At 40.6% G+C, this 18,920-nt stretch overlaps 1 protein-coding gene across 6 annotated transcripts in view; it reads left to right on the forward strand.

The window, feature by feature from the left end:
- Positions 1 to 18,920, forward strand: part of SLC44A5 (solute carrier family 44 member 5) — a 155,269-nt gene that overhangs the window by 127,201 nt on the left and 9,148 nt on the right. For all 6 annotated transcript variants that reach the window (XM_077928581.1, XM_028733071.2, XM_077928582.1 and 3 more), the window contains 11 exons: positions 572 to 703; positions 3,384 to 3,483; positions 6,714 to 6,806; positions 7,843 to 7,930; positions 9,211 to 9,473; positions 10,192 to 10,286; positions 11,405 to 11,508; positions 12,431 to 12,504; positions 13,934 to 14,004; positions 16,530 to 16,618; positions 18,668 to 18,752. In XM_077928581.1, the coding sequence (XP_077784707.1) occupies positions 572 to 703; positions 3,384 to 3,483; positions 6,714 to 6,806; positions 7,843 to 7,930; positions 9,211 to 9,473; positions 10,192 to 10,286; positions 11,405 to 11,508; positions 12,431 to 12,504; positions 13,934 to 14,004; positions 16,530 to 16,618; positions 18,668 to 18,752 (1,194 nt within the window). The remainder of the gene's footprint in view (positions 1 to 571; positions 704 to 3,383; positions 3,484 to 6,713; positions 6,807 to 7,842; positions 7,931 to 9,210; positions 9,474 to 10,191; positions 10,287 to 11,404; positions 11,509 to 12,430; positions 12,505 to 13,933; positions 14,005 to 16,529; positions 16,619 to 18,667; positions 18,753 to 18,920) is intronic.

Here is an 18,920-nt window from a genome sequence, read left to right on the forward strand (position 1 = left end):
CTGTTAGCTCCAGATGTTGCCATCAACCCCATCCAGCATGGCCAACGTTCAGGGATGATGGGAGTTGTAATCCAATGATATCTGGAGAGCCCCAAGTTCCCTGGCTGGGTGTAAACAGGGAAAGAGTTAAAGGCACAGTCATCACGCATCAATATCCATTTGTTAATTCTATGCTTTTTCCAGACAGTGCAGGAAATTATTTGTTTGAAATGGTTTGAAACTACACCCTGCCAAAAATTTCCTCTGGAGACCTCCAGTGAATGACTTTTGATGGTGCTCTTGTTCCGGCTGCTCAGTATATTTGGGAGTGGGAAACAAATTGCCCCCTGAAGAAATTAGCTAGTGATACTATATAGTTTTATTTTGTTTTGCTTTCCTTTATGATTTATGTTTTGGCTCTTGTTCCTGCCTGTTATGGAGCTACTTCTAGCACCTTTCTGCAAATAAGCAGTTCTCTGCCTGTGGTTTGGATTCCATTGCGGGGGTGGGATTTGGTGGGACCTACCATTTGTGCAGTGATTAGGGAATTGATCTGTGTCACTCTTCCAGCGCATATTCTTTGTTTCAAAAGGTATTTGGCATTGCTACTGGGAATATCATCGCCTTCATGGAATACCTGGTTCTGATCTTACTATCTACGACATTGGATTCCAGACGGACTTCAGGGTGTATCTGCAACTGAGGCAAACATGGTTAGCATTTAGTAAGTGGATTTAAAGAGAAGTCTGTATTTTGACACCCACTTTGCATTCATCTAATTAAACAGGATTTTGCTGTTGTTGTGATGGGCACTAAAGCGCATGACATCAGTATTGTTTCATAGAGCTCTTGCCTTAAGAAGCTTGCTAGTGCTCAAGCTGCTGACTGGAAGCCAAATGTTAAGAGCTTCCTGCAAAGAAAGTACTTCTGCACATATATATATGCACAAGAAAAATTCAGGTGTGCAGTGGTTAGATGTTTGCATGGACACGTGCAGCAAATAATAGCTTCCCATTAATAGCAAACACAGGGCATTGCCCATTATTCCTCACCATTGGCTATGCTATCTGCAGCTGGTGGGAACTGGAAAAATCTAGTCTGAATAAGCAAAATAATTAAAAAGAGGGATGTGGGGAGTCTTCAGTTGTCTATATTCTGAGGATTTACTGTCAGGTGTGATGAACATATTACACAGATTATTGATGAGCAAGGTAATACCTTTTTTTTTTTTTTGTTCAGTTCTCCAATAATTTACCAGATGCTTTTTTATAATATATTAATTTTCAGCAGTATAACCAACAAAGCAAAGCAAAGCAATCTATGAAGCTTTTTACCAAAGCAACAGCACCACACAATATACTGAACATAGAGAACGTCCTGTCTAGGGAAGTAATAATGTTTGAAATATCTGTAAAAGAGAATTAACACAGGCTAGATTAGAGCCGGGACTGAAATCTGTTTCTATTGCCGAGACTGCACTGCAGGATTATTATTATTTTAACCCTTTGGTATGTGTGTATTATATTCTCTTCACCATGACATAGACACAAATCTGGTATTGGGGAGATGAGGGAGTGGCCTTTGAACAAGCTTGACTTTGGCAACTCTTTTAGAAATTAAAAACAGAACTAAATTTAGATTTCATGTTTTAAACTTGGCAACATTTTGAACATTTTTTAGCTAGTGTAGAGAGATTTTGTTGTGCACTTCCTCCATGTGGAAGGTTTTAACTCCAAAATCATCAGCAATTGTGTGTGTGTGTAGTGTGTGTGTGTGTGTGTGTGTGTGTGTGTGTGTGTGTATGCATATATATATACACACACACACACACACACACACACACACACATAGAAAGAGTATATATATAGGGAGAGTATATATGGTATATACTGTGTGTGTGTGTGTGTGTGTGTGTGTGTGTGTGTACATATATATTTGTTGTTTAGTCATTTAGTCATGTCTGACTCTTCGTGACCCCATGGACCACAAGCCTGGGATGCTTCTCTCTTTAATGTATCTCATAGAGTTACAGAAACATAGATGCTTGCTTTTTGTTTTCATAAATAAATCAAGAATGTTACAATGCCATGAAACTCCTGAAATCATACAGCTCTCAATTAAAACGTGAGCATACATCCTTGGAGAGTGTTTGTTTCTGGAACAAGTGAGGAAGTTGCCTCGAGGAGCTAATTTGCATAATATATTTTCCACATGATTATTGGGCCCGCCATGCAATTTTCTGCCTTTGCACTTTCTGCTCTCGTGGATCTGTTTCTCAAATGCATTGGGCACCGTTCAGTGCTTGATTATCCAAGGTGAAGGGTATGCAAATCACTGTGTGTCAGCCCAGCATCCATCCATTGCCATGTGAAATTGTTCATTGCAAACTGCAGTATACTTTCTGTGTCAGGTTTGGAAAAGGAGAGTAAACTGAAGGTTGTTCTTCAAGGAGTAACATTGGGGGTGGGGGGCAGCTAATGTGAACACCTGCCTGAGTATGTAAACAACCTGGGAGGAATTTGTATAATAATCTCACAGTTTACTGGGAGTGCTGGTACATATGCACAAAACAGTATGAAAGTTGGGAGAAGTGGGAGAATGTAATACAAAATAATACATCGCTGTCACTGCAATAACTGTGTGACAGTTTACACACTATCATTAGTAATTTGTTAAAAATGTTTTAAAATGTTCTTAAATGCTTGGTTACAGTTTAAGGAATATTTAAAAATTCTGCATTATAGTAAATGTCAATTGCCACACAGTTTTGTTGCAGCTGTCCCTGAAAATGTTCATCAAGTAACAGATATTTACTACACAATTTTATGTGACAGCATCCTTAAAATTATTTGTTATGTAATCATATTTCCAAGCTACACTCCCATTTCCACACAGTTCTCAGGCTGCTTTTAGGCTCAAATAACGATCCTGATTATCTTGGAATTATTTTTGAGTGACACTGGGATGATAGAGGTCACAATCAGACACATCTTTTAAAACATCAATTCCATTTCCCAAATACTATGCTAAAATAGCAGCAAAAGCCAACCACTGGATAATGACTGTCTAATCGTAAATATATATTTCTTCAAATGGAACTGAGCATTTCAAGCAAAGCACAGCATTTTATTGCTTTGTTTTAAGACAAATCATTCACAAACACTCATATACTATAATGCTCATCAAGTATGAACCTTATATATGTATAATTAAACACAACACACAAATGTAATCAGGACAGGGGCACACATTCTGGCTGGCATTATGCTTTCCAAGCACTTTAGAAATCCGGGCTAAATTCAGACATGGGACAACTTGTGAAGTGCAGCCCTGAAACCAGCCACTTGAAAGGGGTAATGTCCTGGTTTGATATCTGTCGATAAACTTAATTTTCTTGCTTTCAGTGATACTACTTTGCATAGTGGAAGTTGTCATTATACTAATGTTAATATTTCTGAGAAATCGAATCCGAATCGCCATTGCACTTTTGAAAGAAGGTAGCAGGTATGTATACTGGAAACACATAATCATTGGACCTCTCATATTTGCATTGTTTTTTGGTGCTGAAATAGCACTTTGAAGGAGTGAGACAAGCCCCTCCCTCTCACCATGCAGATATTCTTGAGAGTGACTCATGAATGCCTCATCATGCAGTTGCTCAGTTCATACAATTTCTCTCTCGAAGAATAGGGGAAAGTGTCACTTGGTACTAGATCCTCAAATAATCAAGTAGTCACATGGAGAGGTCAATATGCAGCAGCCTGCAAAGTGATTGGAAATCAATGCAACATCAAGGTCATGGGCATGATGTTCTCCCTGTGTCTACTGGCACCCTAGCAGCCACATTGTGAAATGCCTGTAATTCAAGCACCTCACCATGTATAAGCCATGTAGTCTGCAGTGCTAACATGTGGTAGGGACAAGTTCTGTGGAACAGCATCCCTGTTAAGATATGACACATGTCCTCTATTTTTACTTTCCAGAAACAATTCAAGACATTTTCGTTTCAACAGGTTTTTGCTGCTGGATGAAACTGTCTCTACCTTAGGTGTTTATACTGCATTGATTTTTTTTTTTAGTCTATTTATAATTATCTTTTTTGTACTGTTCATAAACTGTCAATCGACCTAGAGGCATGTGGAAGGCATACGGTAAATTCAAAAAATAATTTTTTAAAAGACCCTCATGAAAATTTGTAACCAGCATTTCAGATGTTCCTGACAGAAGGCACAGCACATATCTATCATCCAGGAGCAAACTTCTCTCATGGAGTGCACCCAAATTGTAAATATACTGTGCCAGAAGTACTATGGCCCCATTTAAGAACTGGCAAACAACACCCGGAAGATTAGGTGGGCCACAACTGGTGCATATCCTTCATCCAGCCCATTATTGAGAATGTTGTTTTTAGAAGCACTGAGAGTGAAAAATTCAGTTGGGTGAATATTAATGCCACCACATGCCAGGCTATTTAACAGTCTCATCCCACATATAAATATTCAACAGTGAGGATGGCAGAATATAATCCAGAAGTCCATGTAGAACATCTGTCAAGGTTTAGAACAGAAATTGCACAGTAACACAGTCTAAAAGTGGTGTAAACCGCCCTGAGACCTGCGGGTATAGTGCAGTATATAAATTAAATGAATGAATGAATGTAGCCACTACACTGCTGAAGGATCCCTGTGGTAACATGGGCACTGTATTTTCTTGCATATAAAACACTTATTTTCATGTAGGCAACGTTTGTTTGTTATCTTTATTGGTCTTTTCACACACCAAGTCTTTAGATCTAAAAGTATGCCACTTTCATAGTGAATTTGGTAGACCATTTTTTCAAACATTCAACATTCTTCCCGTGATGTTGATGCTGTAAGTGAGAACAGATTTTGTCCCAGTGGCAACCTATGCTTGAGTAACCAAGTGTATAGATTTCTTGAGTCTGTTGTCATAAACAGCATTTATACAGCTAACGGCTTCATCATACCAGTGCTGGAACGTGAATACGTACCTGTGCCGATTTTCTCTCAAGCCAGCAGCATCAAAATATGGAGGCTCTTGTGGAATAAAGAGACTGTGATTTAAATATGTAACAGTCCCTTTTCATTAAAGCTATAAACATGGAGTTCAGCAGTTATTTGTTGCAGCACCAGTCGGTACTATATAATTTTATCCTTATCATTACAATTCTCCAGAGCCACTTGGTAAAATAAGATGCTTTTATCCAAATAAGCCTCAAACAGAAACACTCTGGAAACTTTATAAACTTCCTGGTAGGAGGTAATAATTCCTTATAGTTTTGCCTCTGCATTCAAAGGTCACTTGAGGGCAATACTTTCCGATATTTATGCATAATGCATGAAAAGAAATGCTGCATGTAATAATTATGAATGCAGCAGAGCGTACCCTATAGTCAAGGCCTTGAAAAATGCGTTGCTAATGACTGAGAGCTAAATGATCCCCCCCCCAGCTCAGTTTAACATTTTTTCAATGAAAAGGCAATTTATATTAAGCAATAAAGCGTTTGCAATCTATTGCTAGAACGGTTAACAAGCAGTTTGTTAGAACAAACGGTCTGTGTCTTCACTGTCAACCAAGAGATCTGTCGTTAATTCCTGAAAACCACTGATTTGTGGTTATTATTCCTTAAGTAGCATAAGGTGATACTTTTCTCCAGTGACTCAAAAACTATTCAAGGGGTTTCTAGCACCAGTCATGATTTCCCCATGCGGAACTACTGTTTAATGTAAAAAATTCCTTCCAGTAGCACTTTAGAGACCAACTAAGGTTGTTATTGGTATGAGCTTTCGTGTGCATGCACACTTTTTCACTATCACGCAGTGCCTTGAGCCTTGTTCCATATGGGGCAGTATTAAAGAAAAGCATTATCAGCTTTCCATTCCCTCATCAGTGAAGGTTGCAGAAAAATGCTGCAACAGCAAAATGCAGTGGGTAGGATGCACCTAATGAGCCCTGTTAAGTGAAAGCCCTGCACAGACACCTCCGCTTGCGAAACAGAGCTTACCCCATCCTCACTGACCCTTCAATTTGGGATTATTCTGTCTGGCAAACTGATGGAACAGTTAGAAGAGTTCAGTGTTGAATTCTACCCACTATGTTTCACTCCTACAAACATTCCCAGAAGAAAGGAAGGAAAGAAAGAAGGAAGGAAGGAAGGAAGGAAGGAAGGAAGGAAGGAAGGAAGGATTTACTACAGCATTGTATGGGAGCAAAAGGGAACCAGGTTGGCTGTGACAGCTTGAAAAAACAACAATATGCTAAGCACAGGGAGCAGGGCTTCCAGAGAGGACAAGGTGCACAGTAGCAACCACAGCCTGGACAAAAGGTGGCAGCTCAGGGGGAATTAAGAAGAAGAAAAGAATCAATGTTATGAAACCTGAAAGCAAAAGCCAACGTACAGGAAAATCAATACATCTCAGTGCAAAATACATAAAAATGATAATCTAAAAAACAATGACAGAGTGTTAAAGAGGAATGAAATGGAGGAGGAGATAGAACTGGGAACAGAATGCAACAGAAAATGGTGGAAGGCAGTAATATGAGATTTTATAATAAAAAGAGAAAGTAGGAAACCAGAAAGAACAATAAAGAATATTTTACTAAGGAATATATCACTCAGTCAAACAAGAGTGGGAAACGTTTCAAAGGTTAAAAAGGCATATAAACTTTGATATTTATGGCTTACAAATATATTTTCCCCCTCTCTTTTTTAGAGCAATTGGTTACATCATGTCTACATTATTCTACCCAATCATCACCTTCATCCTTATCGCGATCTGCATTTCTTACTGGGCAGTGACAGCTGTGTATCCTTCTTGGAGTAAGAAAGGTGCCTGGATGCTTCTTGCATTCCTAGTTCAGCATTTTAGCACTAAGACAGAAAGTCAGGAGAGGGCCACCTCTTCTGAAAGAAGCTACATTGTGTGTGGTGGTGAGTGGGGAGGCGGAAGAGTCATTGGTCAGTTTTATGTCTCAGTTGAGTCAGGTTGCAGTGGCGTAGCGTGGGGGGTGCAGGGGGGCCAGCCGCACCGGGCGCAACATCTGGGGTTAGGGCAAATCCATGGGTTAGGGGGCGCAAATCCACAGGTTAGGGGCGCAAATCCACGGGTTAGGGGGCGCAAATTACTTGCCTTGCCCCGGGTGCTGACAACCCACGCTACGCCGCTGTAAGGTTGCACTGTTGAAGTCCAAGCTTGGCAGGAAACTGATGTGGAAGCTTTTAGGGGGTTGCATATCCTGGGAGATCCCCAAAACATTCGCCGGGTGTGAACACCTTAAGTTCTTGAAGTGTTCTTATAACAGTGACACCTGAACATCTTCCGAGATTGATGCGTACTTTCTCAGCGCCACATTCTGGATGAACCTTGTAGGGTAATGGAATCTCAGTTTTGTATTGCCGATACCACTTTGCATTTGGGGGGAAAGCATCCCGGAAGAGTAATATTTATAGCTTTTTCTCTCTCGTCAAAGTGATCACCTGGAGGTGTATTTTTATTTTTATTTTTTCTGCATCTGCCCATAGCTTTCCCTATGGTGTCCATATACAAAGTCATTAAATCATACCATTTCCTTTTCTGTGCTTACCCCCAAGGTTACCCCACTGCTGTACTTGTTATTAAGCAAACTGCTTTACTCTCCTGTTGGAAGTGCTTGCAGGCACAGTAAATTGGGTTGTAGAAAGTGCATTCGCACAGTGGGTATCATATTTTATGCTAGACATGGAAAGGCAGAAATTAAATGTATTCTCTGGGGCTTTCCCTGTGAATGCCAAGTATCTCTTGTGCTATGTTTCTCTGTTCAGAGTCTGTGATTCTGTTTCCTACTTAACCCAATTAAATCAAGCTTTCTAGCTACATCCGGAGAACCTGTGTACAAAGTCATGGCTAATCAAAGCCTGTGCAAGTATGCAAATCTGACCTGCTACCCAGAGGTAAGCAGCATTTTATTTTATTTTATTTTTGCAAAATGCTATGTGAATTCTAGCTCTTCTTGAATGTCCTGTACATATGAAGTCAGTTTGAAAAACAATGCAGGTTCTCCACTCCCTATACTTTCTAATAATAGAACTGCACACATGAACATCATCACCATCATTATTACTTGTGTATCTTTGTTTCTCAATTTGATCCTTTTACATGGTTTTGAATGTATTGTATTTTCTGCATTGCGCCTTGCAGTTATTTTTATTGATCATGGATTAGTAATTCTTTATTGTAATTGGTAAGAGTGAATTTCTATATAATTATTTGCTGAGGTTTTGAGAGTTAAGTTTATTGTGCACTCTTAAAAGATTATTGAATATTACTTTATTTGATGGAAGTCATTCCATTTTAAAACTATGTTTTATTATTACTTTATGTATTGGACCAGGTCATTTATAAGCTGTGTGTTCTTTGTTGTATATTTTGTTGCTGTATAATAATACAGAAAGGTGGTATACAAATTAAAAGAGAGATGAAATGAAATGAAACCTATATGTCCCACTTATTATTAGTTCAGGGGTCATCAGTATCTTCTGTAGTGCCTGTGGAAGGTCTCGTTAAATATCCCCTCAAAATCTCAGACTAAATTGAAGACTGTTTACTCCTCCTGCTCAGTTCATGTTTGCATGGGCTTGATCTCTCCATAGAACATGCCCACATTTCATTGACTGTCAGGACTGGACAACGACTGTCTCTTTCCTATTTGAACTCAATAGTAGTGCAAAAAGCTTCCCCTCAGTGAGTTAGTGTGGTGGCGGCGGCTGGTGTGGGTGCCTTTCGCCTATCAGAGGGGGAGAGGGTACACCCACAACATTTTGTGGATCTCTCTCTCTCTTTGCTCCTTTACTTGAGGCAACCATTTTGTTTTGTGTCACTCCCACAGTGTTATGCCACGCCCCAGTGGCAGCCATTTGTGACTGGCGCCCACAGCACTTTCTCAAGATCCCAAATGGGACCAAAAATGTTGGCAGCCCCTAATGTAGTTACTTTATTGGCCCTTAGTTCCAGTAGGAACCTTCTGTATTACCTGTGACCAGCTGCTGCCATGGGCAAAATACTGGGTAACATGGACCATTGTTGCCAGTCTTTAGGACTATTCTCATGAAATCATTTGCCAGATGAGCTAACTACCGGTTCAGATTTATTAATGTGTTGATGATTTAGAATTGTACTGACACATTTTTATATCCCCTTATTTGTGACCTTTCCCCTCTCCCCTTGTCCATAGACATTCAACACAACCAATGTAACTAAGCTGTGTCCAGGAGCCCAGTGTACTTTTGCTTTCTATGGTGGAGAAAGCCTGTACCACAGATACATCTTAGTCTTTCAAATCAGCAACGTGTTTGTGTTCCTCTGGCTGGTGAACTTTGCAATTGCTTTGGGTCAGTGTACTCTTGCTGGTGCCTTTGCCTCTTACTATTGGGCCTTTAGAAAACCTGCTGATATTCCAGCATGCCCACTCTTTTCTTCATTTGGACGAGCAATACGGTAAGTTAAAGAATCACTCGTCCACATTCGTATCTGTTTCTGCTTTTAGAAACGTGCCCTATACCTTACAGTGAAAAGTGGCTTTTAGAATCAAAACAATTACAGAATTTAATACATCGCTATACTTGCATGTCTAGTCGGTATACCAGGAGCAGTACATGTGGTGGAATCAGACCACTAAGCTGCTCTCCCAACATCACATCTTTGCTGTGGGGCAGGTTGAAGCCATGTGGTTACACTAGCAGAATTGCCAGATTGGTATGGGGGGCCCATGACAGTGCAACCACCTGGGCACGCCCTACCTCCATCCAGGTAAGCAGCAGCAACGTCAGTGTAGGAAGGGCAGCTCTGTGACTCAGCCCCATCATAAGCCCTGCTTACCACATAAAGCCTCCTCTCAGTCATTTAGCCTTTTCCATTTGCTGCTTTACATAAGATATTTAGAATCTTTGAATTGTACCCTCCCCTTAGCCCTGGAGATAGGAGCAAGCTAGAAATCAAAAGCAAAAGAAAGGAATACTTTGTGTATACATGATTTATTAATATGAGAGAATTATTTAATTGCAGTATAGGAAGCTGCATTTTGCAATACATGGATATATTCATAGTTTGGAGGCGGCGGGTTGTGTCAGCTGCCTCACCTGTGTTGTTTATCATAACAGCACTGCGTCCAAAAACAGATCTCTTCCTGATTCGTACCATATATTTTTCCTACTAGATATCACACTGGTTCCCTAGCATTTGGCTCTTTAATTCTTGCAATAGTCCAACTCATTAGAGTAATCCTGGAATACCTGGATCACAAACTCAAAGGTGAGTTTCATGACATTGCACATTCTCTATTCCCATTGAGAGTATGGTATATATTTGTTATGAAAAGCTGGTAATCATCTCTCGGGCTCATAGGCTAGTATGGTTCAGAAATGTGGGCCACAAGCCCCTGTTTCTCTTTTAATGATGGGAAATACTGTGTGCATGCACTATGAATGCACCAGTGCAGTAACTGATGAGGTTTTCTTTCTTATAATAATCATTCATGGAGTGTTCAGGGTGTCTGTAGTTTATGCTGCTTCTCCTTTGGCACAGCAAGAAATGAAATAATGGCCTGGTTCTCATATCACATTAAGATGAATTTTCAGTGTGCTTGTGCACATTGTTGAAAAGTTATTGGCTCTCCTCCTGCTGCTATGTGTGAGGCTTCCATAGTCTGGCTCATCATGGTCCAGGGTTTTTCATTCTTTCCCCCGAAAAACCACAATCAGTAAGCCCAAGAGCAACCCTTGGTCACCACTCACTGGGCAGAAACAAATGGCAAACTCTATTTAGGACATCACAACAAGCTGTACTTTGGTAAGGCAGCAGGTGGAGAAGTGACAAAGGAGCAGAGTGAGAATCTTTTCAGAAGTGTGCACCAGCACACTGCATTCCCCGTAAACCACGGTTTGCTTTTACAAAAAAGCAGGGATGGTGTGGAATGGGAAACCCTAGTACCATTACCAGTTCTGGACTATATGTCAACAACAACAGCTTAAATGTGCTGTGTGGCAAATCCAAAGGTTCAGTTTTGTGCTGCCTTGTAGTGGCAAACTGCTAAACTACAGCATGGTAGATTCCACATAGTGCTTTTTAGGAGGTGGTACTCATCAGTAAGAAGTACCTTATCCTCTGGCCTTTTTGCTGCCCATGACAGCCATTGTGTGCACACAACACTTTTATCAAGATACCAGTACTGGCACCCCCCCTCTTTTTTTAACCAAAACCCTTCACAAAACACTGTACATACTTGTTGCAAATCAGTGAGAAAGCAATCAGCCAGCAAACCAACACAGATGTGCTGGTGCAAACCAAGTCAAATCAAGTATGGGCAATGTTTTCCATCTTCTTAGGTTTTCTTCTTTCTTAAGAAATGTTTCCTTTCCCCCCTCCTGCAGGCTCACAGAATGTCTTTGCTAAGTTCCTCCTTTGCTGCCTCAAATGCTGTTTCTGGTGCCTGGAAAAATTCCTCAAATTTATCAACAGAAATGCCTACATCATGGTATGTATTTTCTCTCTCTTCTTTGCCAGTATGCTGCTATGCCATGTCTGAAGACCAGTTAGTGGTGTGGCAAACACAACCCTCCAGTGAGCCTTATTTTAAACTATAATATTTAGTAATATCATCTTATTTAAAACAAAGTAAACAACACCGTAGAAAGAAATAATGAAAACAATGGTCATATTTGCACATAACACAACTCCTTAAACTGAGCTCTTCCTTTAATCAAGGGTTTAACATTAGGTCTAAACCAGTGCTCATGGTTTGTTTCACCCCAAACAAACCATGATCTATAGCCTTACCGATCATAGTCTCTTTGGAGGAAACAAACAATGAATGCTGATTTGCATGTACAACTAAGGCAGGCAATTCAGCCCTATGTATAGTGCATTGCTGTAGTTTGTTTGGATTTGTGATTAAGGTTCTGAATGACAGGTGTGGGTGCCAAGCTGTTTTGGGTCTCACTGTAGAGTTTCATTGGTGGTTTATTTCTTCCAGACAATTGGAAGACTCACTTTTTTCCAGACTTGTGTTTAAAGTCATTCTTAATATTTTTGTCTTAAGCAGATTTGTGTGGCGAGGTCCATTGCCATATTCTGTACTGCCAATCATCTGCCTGTATTTTTGGCTCCTTTACAATAATGCAAATTGTCCATTTGTGGCTTCGCTTTAGAGAAAATATTTTAGTATCTCTTAGCAGGGGACTTTTGGGGATCTAGTAGAAATCAAACTTTAAAAGCAAACAGAGCAGGGTGAGGTGCAAGTGGATATTTTTGTTCACAGACAGGAAATAACATGGTGCTGGACATCTTTCTTTCCTTGTATCTTGCCATTCTCATAGTTCTGCCCCCCTCCCCAGCGCAAACCCTTTTCATAATGGGGCTCTCCCGCAAACAAGTTAACAGCTGTTAATATTTTGCAGATTGCGATATATGGTAAAAACTTCTGCACATCAGCCAGGGAAGCTTTCTTCCTGCTCATGAGAAACGTGGTGAGGTAAGGGACCGTGCATTTCATAACCTGTGGACTCGTCATTTAAAACATTATAAATGTGTTATTAAAATGGGACACCAGAGGGTGCTGCCGAGCAGCGAGCCTCCCACAGTGGGAAATTCCTGTTAAGCTTTATAGAATGTTTTAATTTGAATGGTTTAGAACATCAGTGTAGATCCAGCCTGTGTGACACCTACCACTCCATGGCACTTCAAAAACATACTCTACTAATCTATTAAATATTCAAACCATTGCCAGTGTTGAAGGCCTAGGCTGCAGAAGCAACAGAATGATCTAATAATAATAGTAATAATACATTTTATTTATATCCCGCCCTCCCCGACCAAAGCCGGGCTCAGGGCAGCTAACAACAATAAAATAGTGCAACATTCTAAAAACATTTCATTATAAAAATTAATTAAAATCAAATTGTTGGCAAATTGATCCTATGTATTGCACCATACAGGGACGCGGGTGACGCTGTGGGTAAAACCTCAGCGCCTAGGACTTGCCGATCGTATGGTCGGCGGTTCGAATCCCCGCGGCGGGGTGCGCTCCCGTTGTTCGGTCCCAGCGCCTGCCAACCTAGCAGTTCGAAAGCACCCTCGGGTGCAAGTAGATAAATAGGGACCGCTTACTAGCGGGAAGGTAAACGGCGTTTCTGTGTGCTGCGCTGGCTCGCCAGATGCAGCTTGTCATGCTGGCCACGTGACCCGGAAGTGTCTGTGGACAGCGCTGGCCCCCGGCCTCTTGAGTGAGATGGGCGCACAACCCCAGAGTCTGTCAAGACTGGCCCGTACGGGCAGGGGTACCTTTACCTTTTTATTGCACCATACCACTGCAGAAGGGGAGGGGGGAGGAGAAACCCCTTTTGAATGCTTCCCTTCATTAAAAACAACAACAACAAAAACAACAAATGAAGAAAGCTAACGTTAAGAACGGTTTTAGTTTTGCATGATTCTTTCTGTACTAGATCTCAACTTGCAATGAGTTTTTTGTTTAAAAAATAATAATGTTGGGATTTTTACATAAGGGGGGCATTAAAAAATGTCATCCCCCTCTCCCAACACTTACTTTCTGAACTGGTATAGTACATTCCGTTACTTCATTCTGTTGCTTAGTTAAATAATTAGTTCAGCAGCTTTTAAGATACTAATCAGAAAGTGAAAGAGCACCCACTTTTCCCCCAGTATCTCCGAATATAAATCTTTTCTGCCCTTAGATTAATTAGCATGTTTGAACTCTTATCTTTAAAACTAGACACTTCAGCACAGTGAACTATTGCATTACATGGTTGCTTTAGAATTAAACTTTTCAAATTAGTTTTCACCAATTAGTTTTCTCAACGATTTTAATGTTGGCTGAAAGTAGCCCTGTTTTAACTTTTCGAGATAAACCTTTTGCAATCCTGTTCATTATCTCTGTTGCATAGAGTTGCAGTGCTGGATAAAGTGACAGACTTTTTACTATTCCTGGGGAAAATTCTTGTTGCTGGAGGAGTGGGTAAGTCAACAGACTCTTTCAGTTTAATATTTTCAGCTTGGTTGAGTTAAAGCAATAGCTTGATAAGGAGCTTTGACTGAGGCTAGATCTAGACACATCAAAGAAGCGTTTTAGTTTACAGCATTGTAAATTTAAACAGGGAAAACAGGTAGAGAAAAATGAGACTCTGCGTCGCCATCTGGTGGCACAACATTATATCACACATACAATGCATATAAATCGCTTTTTCTTTACCAGTCTAGCTGAGTACTGAGACCTCTCTGATTTGGGCACTACTAATTCAAATGTTGTAGCCTTTTTAAAACCTGAGCTTTGTTCATGTAAATCTTTGTGGGGAAATCTCATTATCTCAGTGTCTAGGGACGTTCATTAATCGGATAAACAAGGGGCTATTTAGATTATTTTACTGGCATGAATCTAAACTGACAGCATGCAAAAGAATTTGGGCCAAAATTAGATGGGAATAAGGGAAGAAATGCATTCAACAAGAAAAACAATGGTTCCCCAAACCAGTATTTATTACATATCATTATGTTTGGGGGCATTTCCAGCAGAGGACTAGTGACGATGCTTAATCCAATCCACGGCTGGCTTTTTAGCCCTTTTTTCCAGCTGGCCTTCAACTTCTAAACTCAACTGGAGCAAAACAGTTTGGAGGGGATGTGGGTATGACTATATACCTGTGCTGAGACACCCTTTTCTTTGTGCTCGCTGATTCTTCCCTTCTAAAAGTCCTCTGGTTTTTGGAATACAGGATTGCTGAGTAACAGTTGAATTTGCATGTAAAGAAACCCCCACACACTTTGATTTATTATGGGCCATTTTAAATGAGCCCATGCCACTGGCATGAGTGGGGTAAACCTACCAAGAAGCCTTCCTGTTACAATTGAATCCAGGATGAACAAGTCAACAACAACTCATGGCTTAAAGTTGGCTAGTGATTGTTGGCTAGAGAAAGGCTGGCTTATCATAACATGCAAATGCAGTCAGTGTGTAGTTCCGCCTTAACCTAGGTTTTTAGTACTGAGGGAATCCACTATATTCCCAGGGTTAGGCCAAAATAGGCTTCCTTCTTTCTCCTTAAATTTTGCAACACGTGCAAGAAATGCAACACTTGGTAAGCAGTAACATTTCACTGCTTCTCTGAAGACTTTTACTAGCTGCACTTCAAATTGTGGGAGATCATTTATCTCTACAAAGAGCGTATATAAAAAACAAAAGGCAAAAGGTGTGGTTCTGTAAATAAATGGAACTGAGGAAAACATCAGCTGGCATGGAAAAGGAGCTACTCAACTGTGTAGCTCAACAGTTGTCATGTTTAGTTATGCAGAGAACAGTCAGCCTCTCAAGCCATTTGACCTCCACACCTCGATGGTTTAATTCCTGAGGACTATGAACTATGAACTATTAGATTCCTGAAGTCAAACATGGTGCAAGTCTTGTCGTGGGTTCTGAAAGCCATAAAATATGTAGGTTCTAGCTGTTCAAGAAATATGGTTAAATTGTTTAGATCAGAAACAGAAATCAGGTTTTATTTTAACATCTCCCTTCTAAATCTTTCCACTCTGATCCAGCTGAGGGCTATCTGATTGTGGAGGCAGACATTAGCAGATATATCCCTAAGTGGGTTGATAAGTATGTTTCAAAATGTCTGCTTCCTATGCGATTCCTGGAGGGCTACAGCTTAGCCATTCTTGCTCTGTGCACTAACTGGAAAATAATGCTAATCATGCATAGAGAGCAGGGAATAGTGAGGTGGATTTAATCCCCACCAAATAGCGGATCAGTACTGTCCCGGGCTGCTTTATATGTACAGAAATTTGCTTAGGATCTGTGTATTTATAATTAATGTGAAGAGATTTAATAAAGTTTATTGTACCAAAATATTCAATTTAAACATACTCTTAATTTCGCAATTTGAATTGATGATGTTCTGAAAGTTTGATTTTTCACATCCTTGTTGATTTTGAACTTCTAATTCGCTGGTACTCAACTTCATCTATAATGTGCTGTTTGCTGTTATTGCACATTATTTTAAAGCTGTAAAAGTAAATGAGATTTGTCTGGAAATGCAAACCATGAAATAGTGAAATTGATTAATGTTTTCCTTGTGCTTAAGGACAAATCCCTTGGGCTAATTAATTTACATGTCTTTCGCTTCCTACTTAGCACAGATGTTATTGGGAATTAATATCTCAATTTGTCATATAAAATGTTGAATCAGATATATGGAAATACACCGTAGTTGAATGGTTCTCCAAGACTAAAAGTAGTTGAGTTATTTTTTTTTAAAAAAAATCAAATTTGTGTTTCTTTTCTCTCTTTTTAAAACTGTACTTTTCATTGCACTGTCTTCTTCTTTACTTATAAAAGCCTGTTTGATTCATAACATGATATTATTGATTAAAATGTTCTGGTTGTGTGAATCACAGATAATTAATACAGTTTTGTCCCAGTACAAATACTGGAAATAATTCAAGTCAGAGTCAGCTGCTTGAAAAATCTTATCTTTCCCCCTCTTATAGGTGTCCTAGCTTTCTTCTTCTTCACACACAGGATACCAATATTCACACAAGAAGCACCATCACTGAATTATTATTGGGTCCCACTCTTGGTAAGAACATTACTAAAGTTCTTAGAAACCAGGCCTGGCACCTAGCACCCACCACGGCATGGCAAATGTTAGGATCCATGGGTCTTGAACTCCCTCATTTCCCTTCCCCCTTCCTCTAACAGTGACATCCTTTGCATTTTGTCTGTTGTTGGGCTTTTTCTATTCATCTTAGGGCTTCACACCGATAAGAAGCAGCAGAGGGCAGAATAGATAAATCCAGAACAAATACACAGTTGTATTAGTGCTCCCCAGAAGATATAAGTGGCACAGTCCATGGCAGGGAAGAGGAGAGGTCAGGGATCAACATCATAGAACAAGAGGGTTCAAGGTTGGGATGGGGGGGGCGGGTCATCAAGCACCAAAGGAGCTTGCATTAGTAAGATACAGAGTCCCATTGCTTGGGATGGTTTATGTTATATCGCATCTAATTGTCTACTTAGGCAGGAAGGACTTGAAATCCAATGAGTTTGCAAGAGCGCTGCAGATCCACAATTAAAGCCATGGTCAGGCATTCTCCTGAACATGTGGGAATAGGGCAGTAGGACCTCGAGGCAAACCCTGCCCTCAGTATTCCTGTAAGTTCTTGCTGGTTTTTTTAATGCTAATTGAAGAAACTCTTCCCCAAACTGGGAACCCTGATAAGTCTGGGTTCCTGCTTGCAGGGAGATTTATAAAAGCACATTAAAACTCCCTTCAGGCTTTTGGATTAATCACAGGAAGATCTGAAAAGCAGCTTGCAAGCCATGGACCTTGCAGGCATTGCCTTCACCCATGGTTTAAACCTTTGTCTGTTCAGAAAATTGCCTGAACATAGCTCTTGTCTTCTCATGGTTTCAAGTAAGGAATGCTTCCCCCCCCCCCCTATTTATTCAGACAATTGCAATCATCTCTAAGCAATATACAGAAATACAATGGTTTGTTTTTTTAAAAAAACCCCAAATTATAAAATCAGAAATCAGAATGCCTGCTGGAGTTTTATTTCTTTGTTTATTTAAGTCTTCAGTAGATGTCTGACCTAAACTGGAAGGGAGTTCGATGAAATTGGGCCCCTCAGGCTCCTGTGAATACAAGCAGTGCAAAGACCTCACTGATCAAGGCAAGGACTTAAGGGATCAGGAGGTACCTGACATATCCTGCAGCCTAACATCTTAAGGGGCATTAATATAATGAGCACTCACACTTTACATTGTGGGTGCCCTTTGCGGGATCGTGCGTGGTGCTACAGTTCCCAGGGAGCTTACTGGCAAATGGGCTGGCTTGCCTCTCAGAGTTAATTTTTGGAGGTTCACACCCAGCCTCAGTAATCAAGTTTCTTGCTGGGAGGTGGGGCCAGCCCCATTTATATATAGGGGTTGGAGCCGACAATAGTCAGGCAGTCGGCTCTGGAGATTCACCCTCCCTACCCTCCTGTTGTTTAATGTTTCTTGTTTGCAGGTTAACTTTTTCTTCCTGCTTAGCGGCTGCTGCTACGGTCTTTGACTGGTTGCTGTTGAAGGACCAGGAAGAAATTTTCCTGCATTGGCAGGTTTTGTCTTCCTCGTAGCAATTCGTCACAACTTTGGCGGTTATGGCCTTGGGTGGAATCCTTGAGTCTTTTCTTCCCTATTGGGGGAGGGGCCTGAAGTGGCAACTCCCCCCCCCTGCGGTGGCAATTCCCGCGTCCCCTCTTAAAGGGGTTATATATATGGGTGTCACTGGCCATACACTGAAAGGTTGTCAGTGAACTACTCTGCATGCAGGGATATGAGCTGGGCTGCCTGCTACACTTACATCTCACAGAGCACCCCCATATCCCATTTACCCTGATGAGTCCCAGTTTCCCCTGCCTGGGGGGCTGGGAGGGATACAAGCCCAAGGCCTAAGCCAAGGTCTTCCTACATTTGGAAGTTTAATAAAGTGGCCTAATTTTAATTCCATATAACATTGTCAGCGTCTTTATTCCTTCCTTACGATCCCTGGGAGCTGGGGCTGTCGCCGCCTGGTCACACAATATTATTTAATTCCCATATGATAATGTATAGTTAACATGTTTCTTCCTCCTTTTTTCAGACGGTCATTATAGGCTCTTACCTAGTTGCACATGGTTTCTTCAGTGTCTATGCAATGTGTGTTGACACACTTTTCCTCTGCTTTTGTAAGTAATTGGCTCTTTGTTGTTTACTTTCCTCTTTTTGATAATGCTAAGATAAAGAGTATGTAGTAGGAAGCCGTTGCTGTTTCATTGCAATCTTCACTACACAAGAGATTATGAATTACAGCAATATCAGATGTGGCTTCATTAGTTCAGTCGGTAAAATGTGAC

The sequence above is a fragment of the Podarcis muralis genome, chromosome 5, assembly GCF_964188315.1.
Source record: "Podarcis muralis chromosome 5, rPodMur119.hap1.1, whole genome shotgun sequence".
In the NCBI taxonomy this organism is placed as follows: domain Eukaryota; kingdom Metazoa; phylum Chordata; class Lepidosauria; order Squamata; family Lacertidae; genus Podarcis; species Podarcis muralis.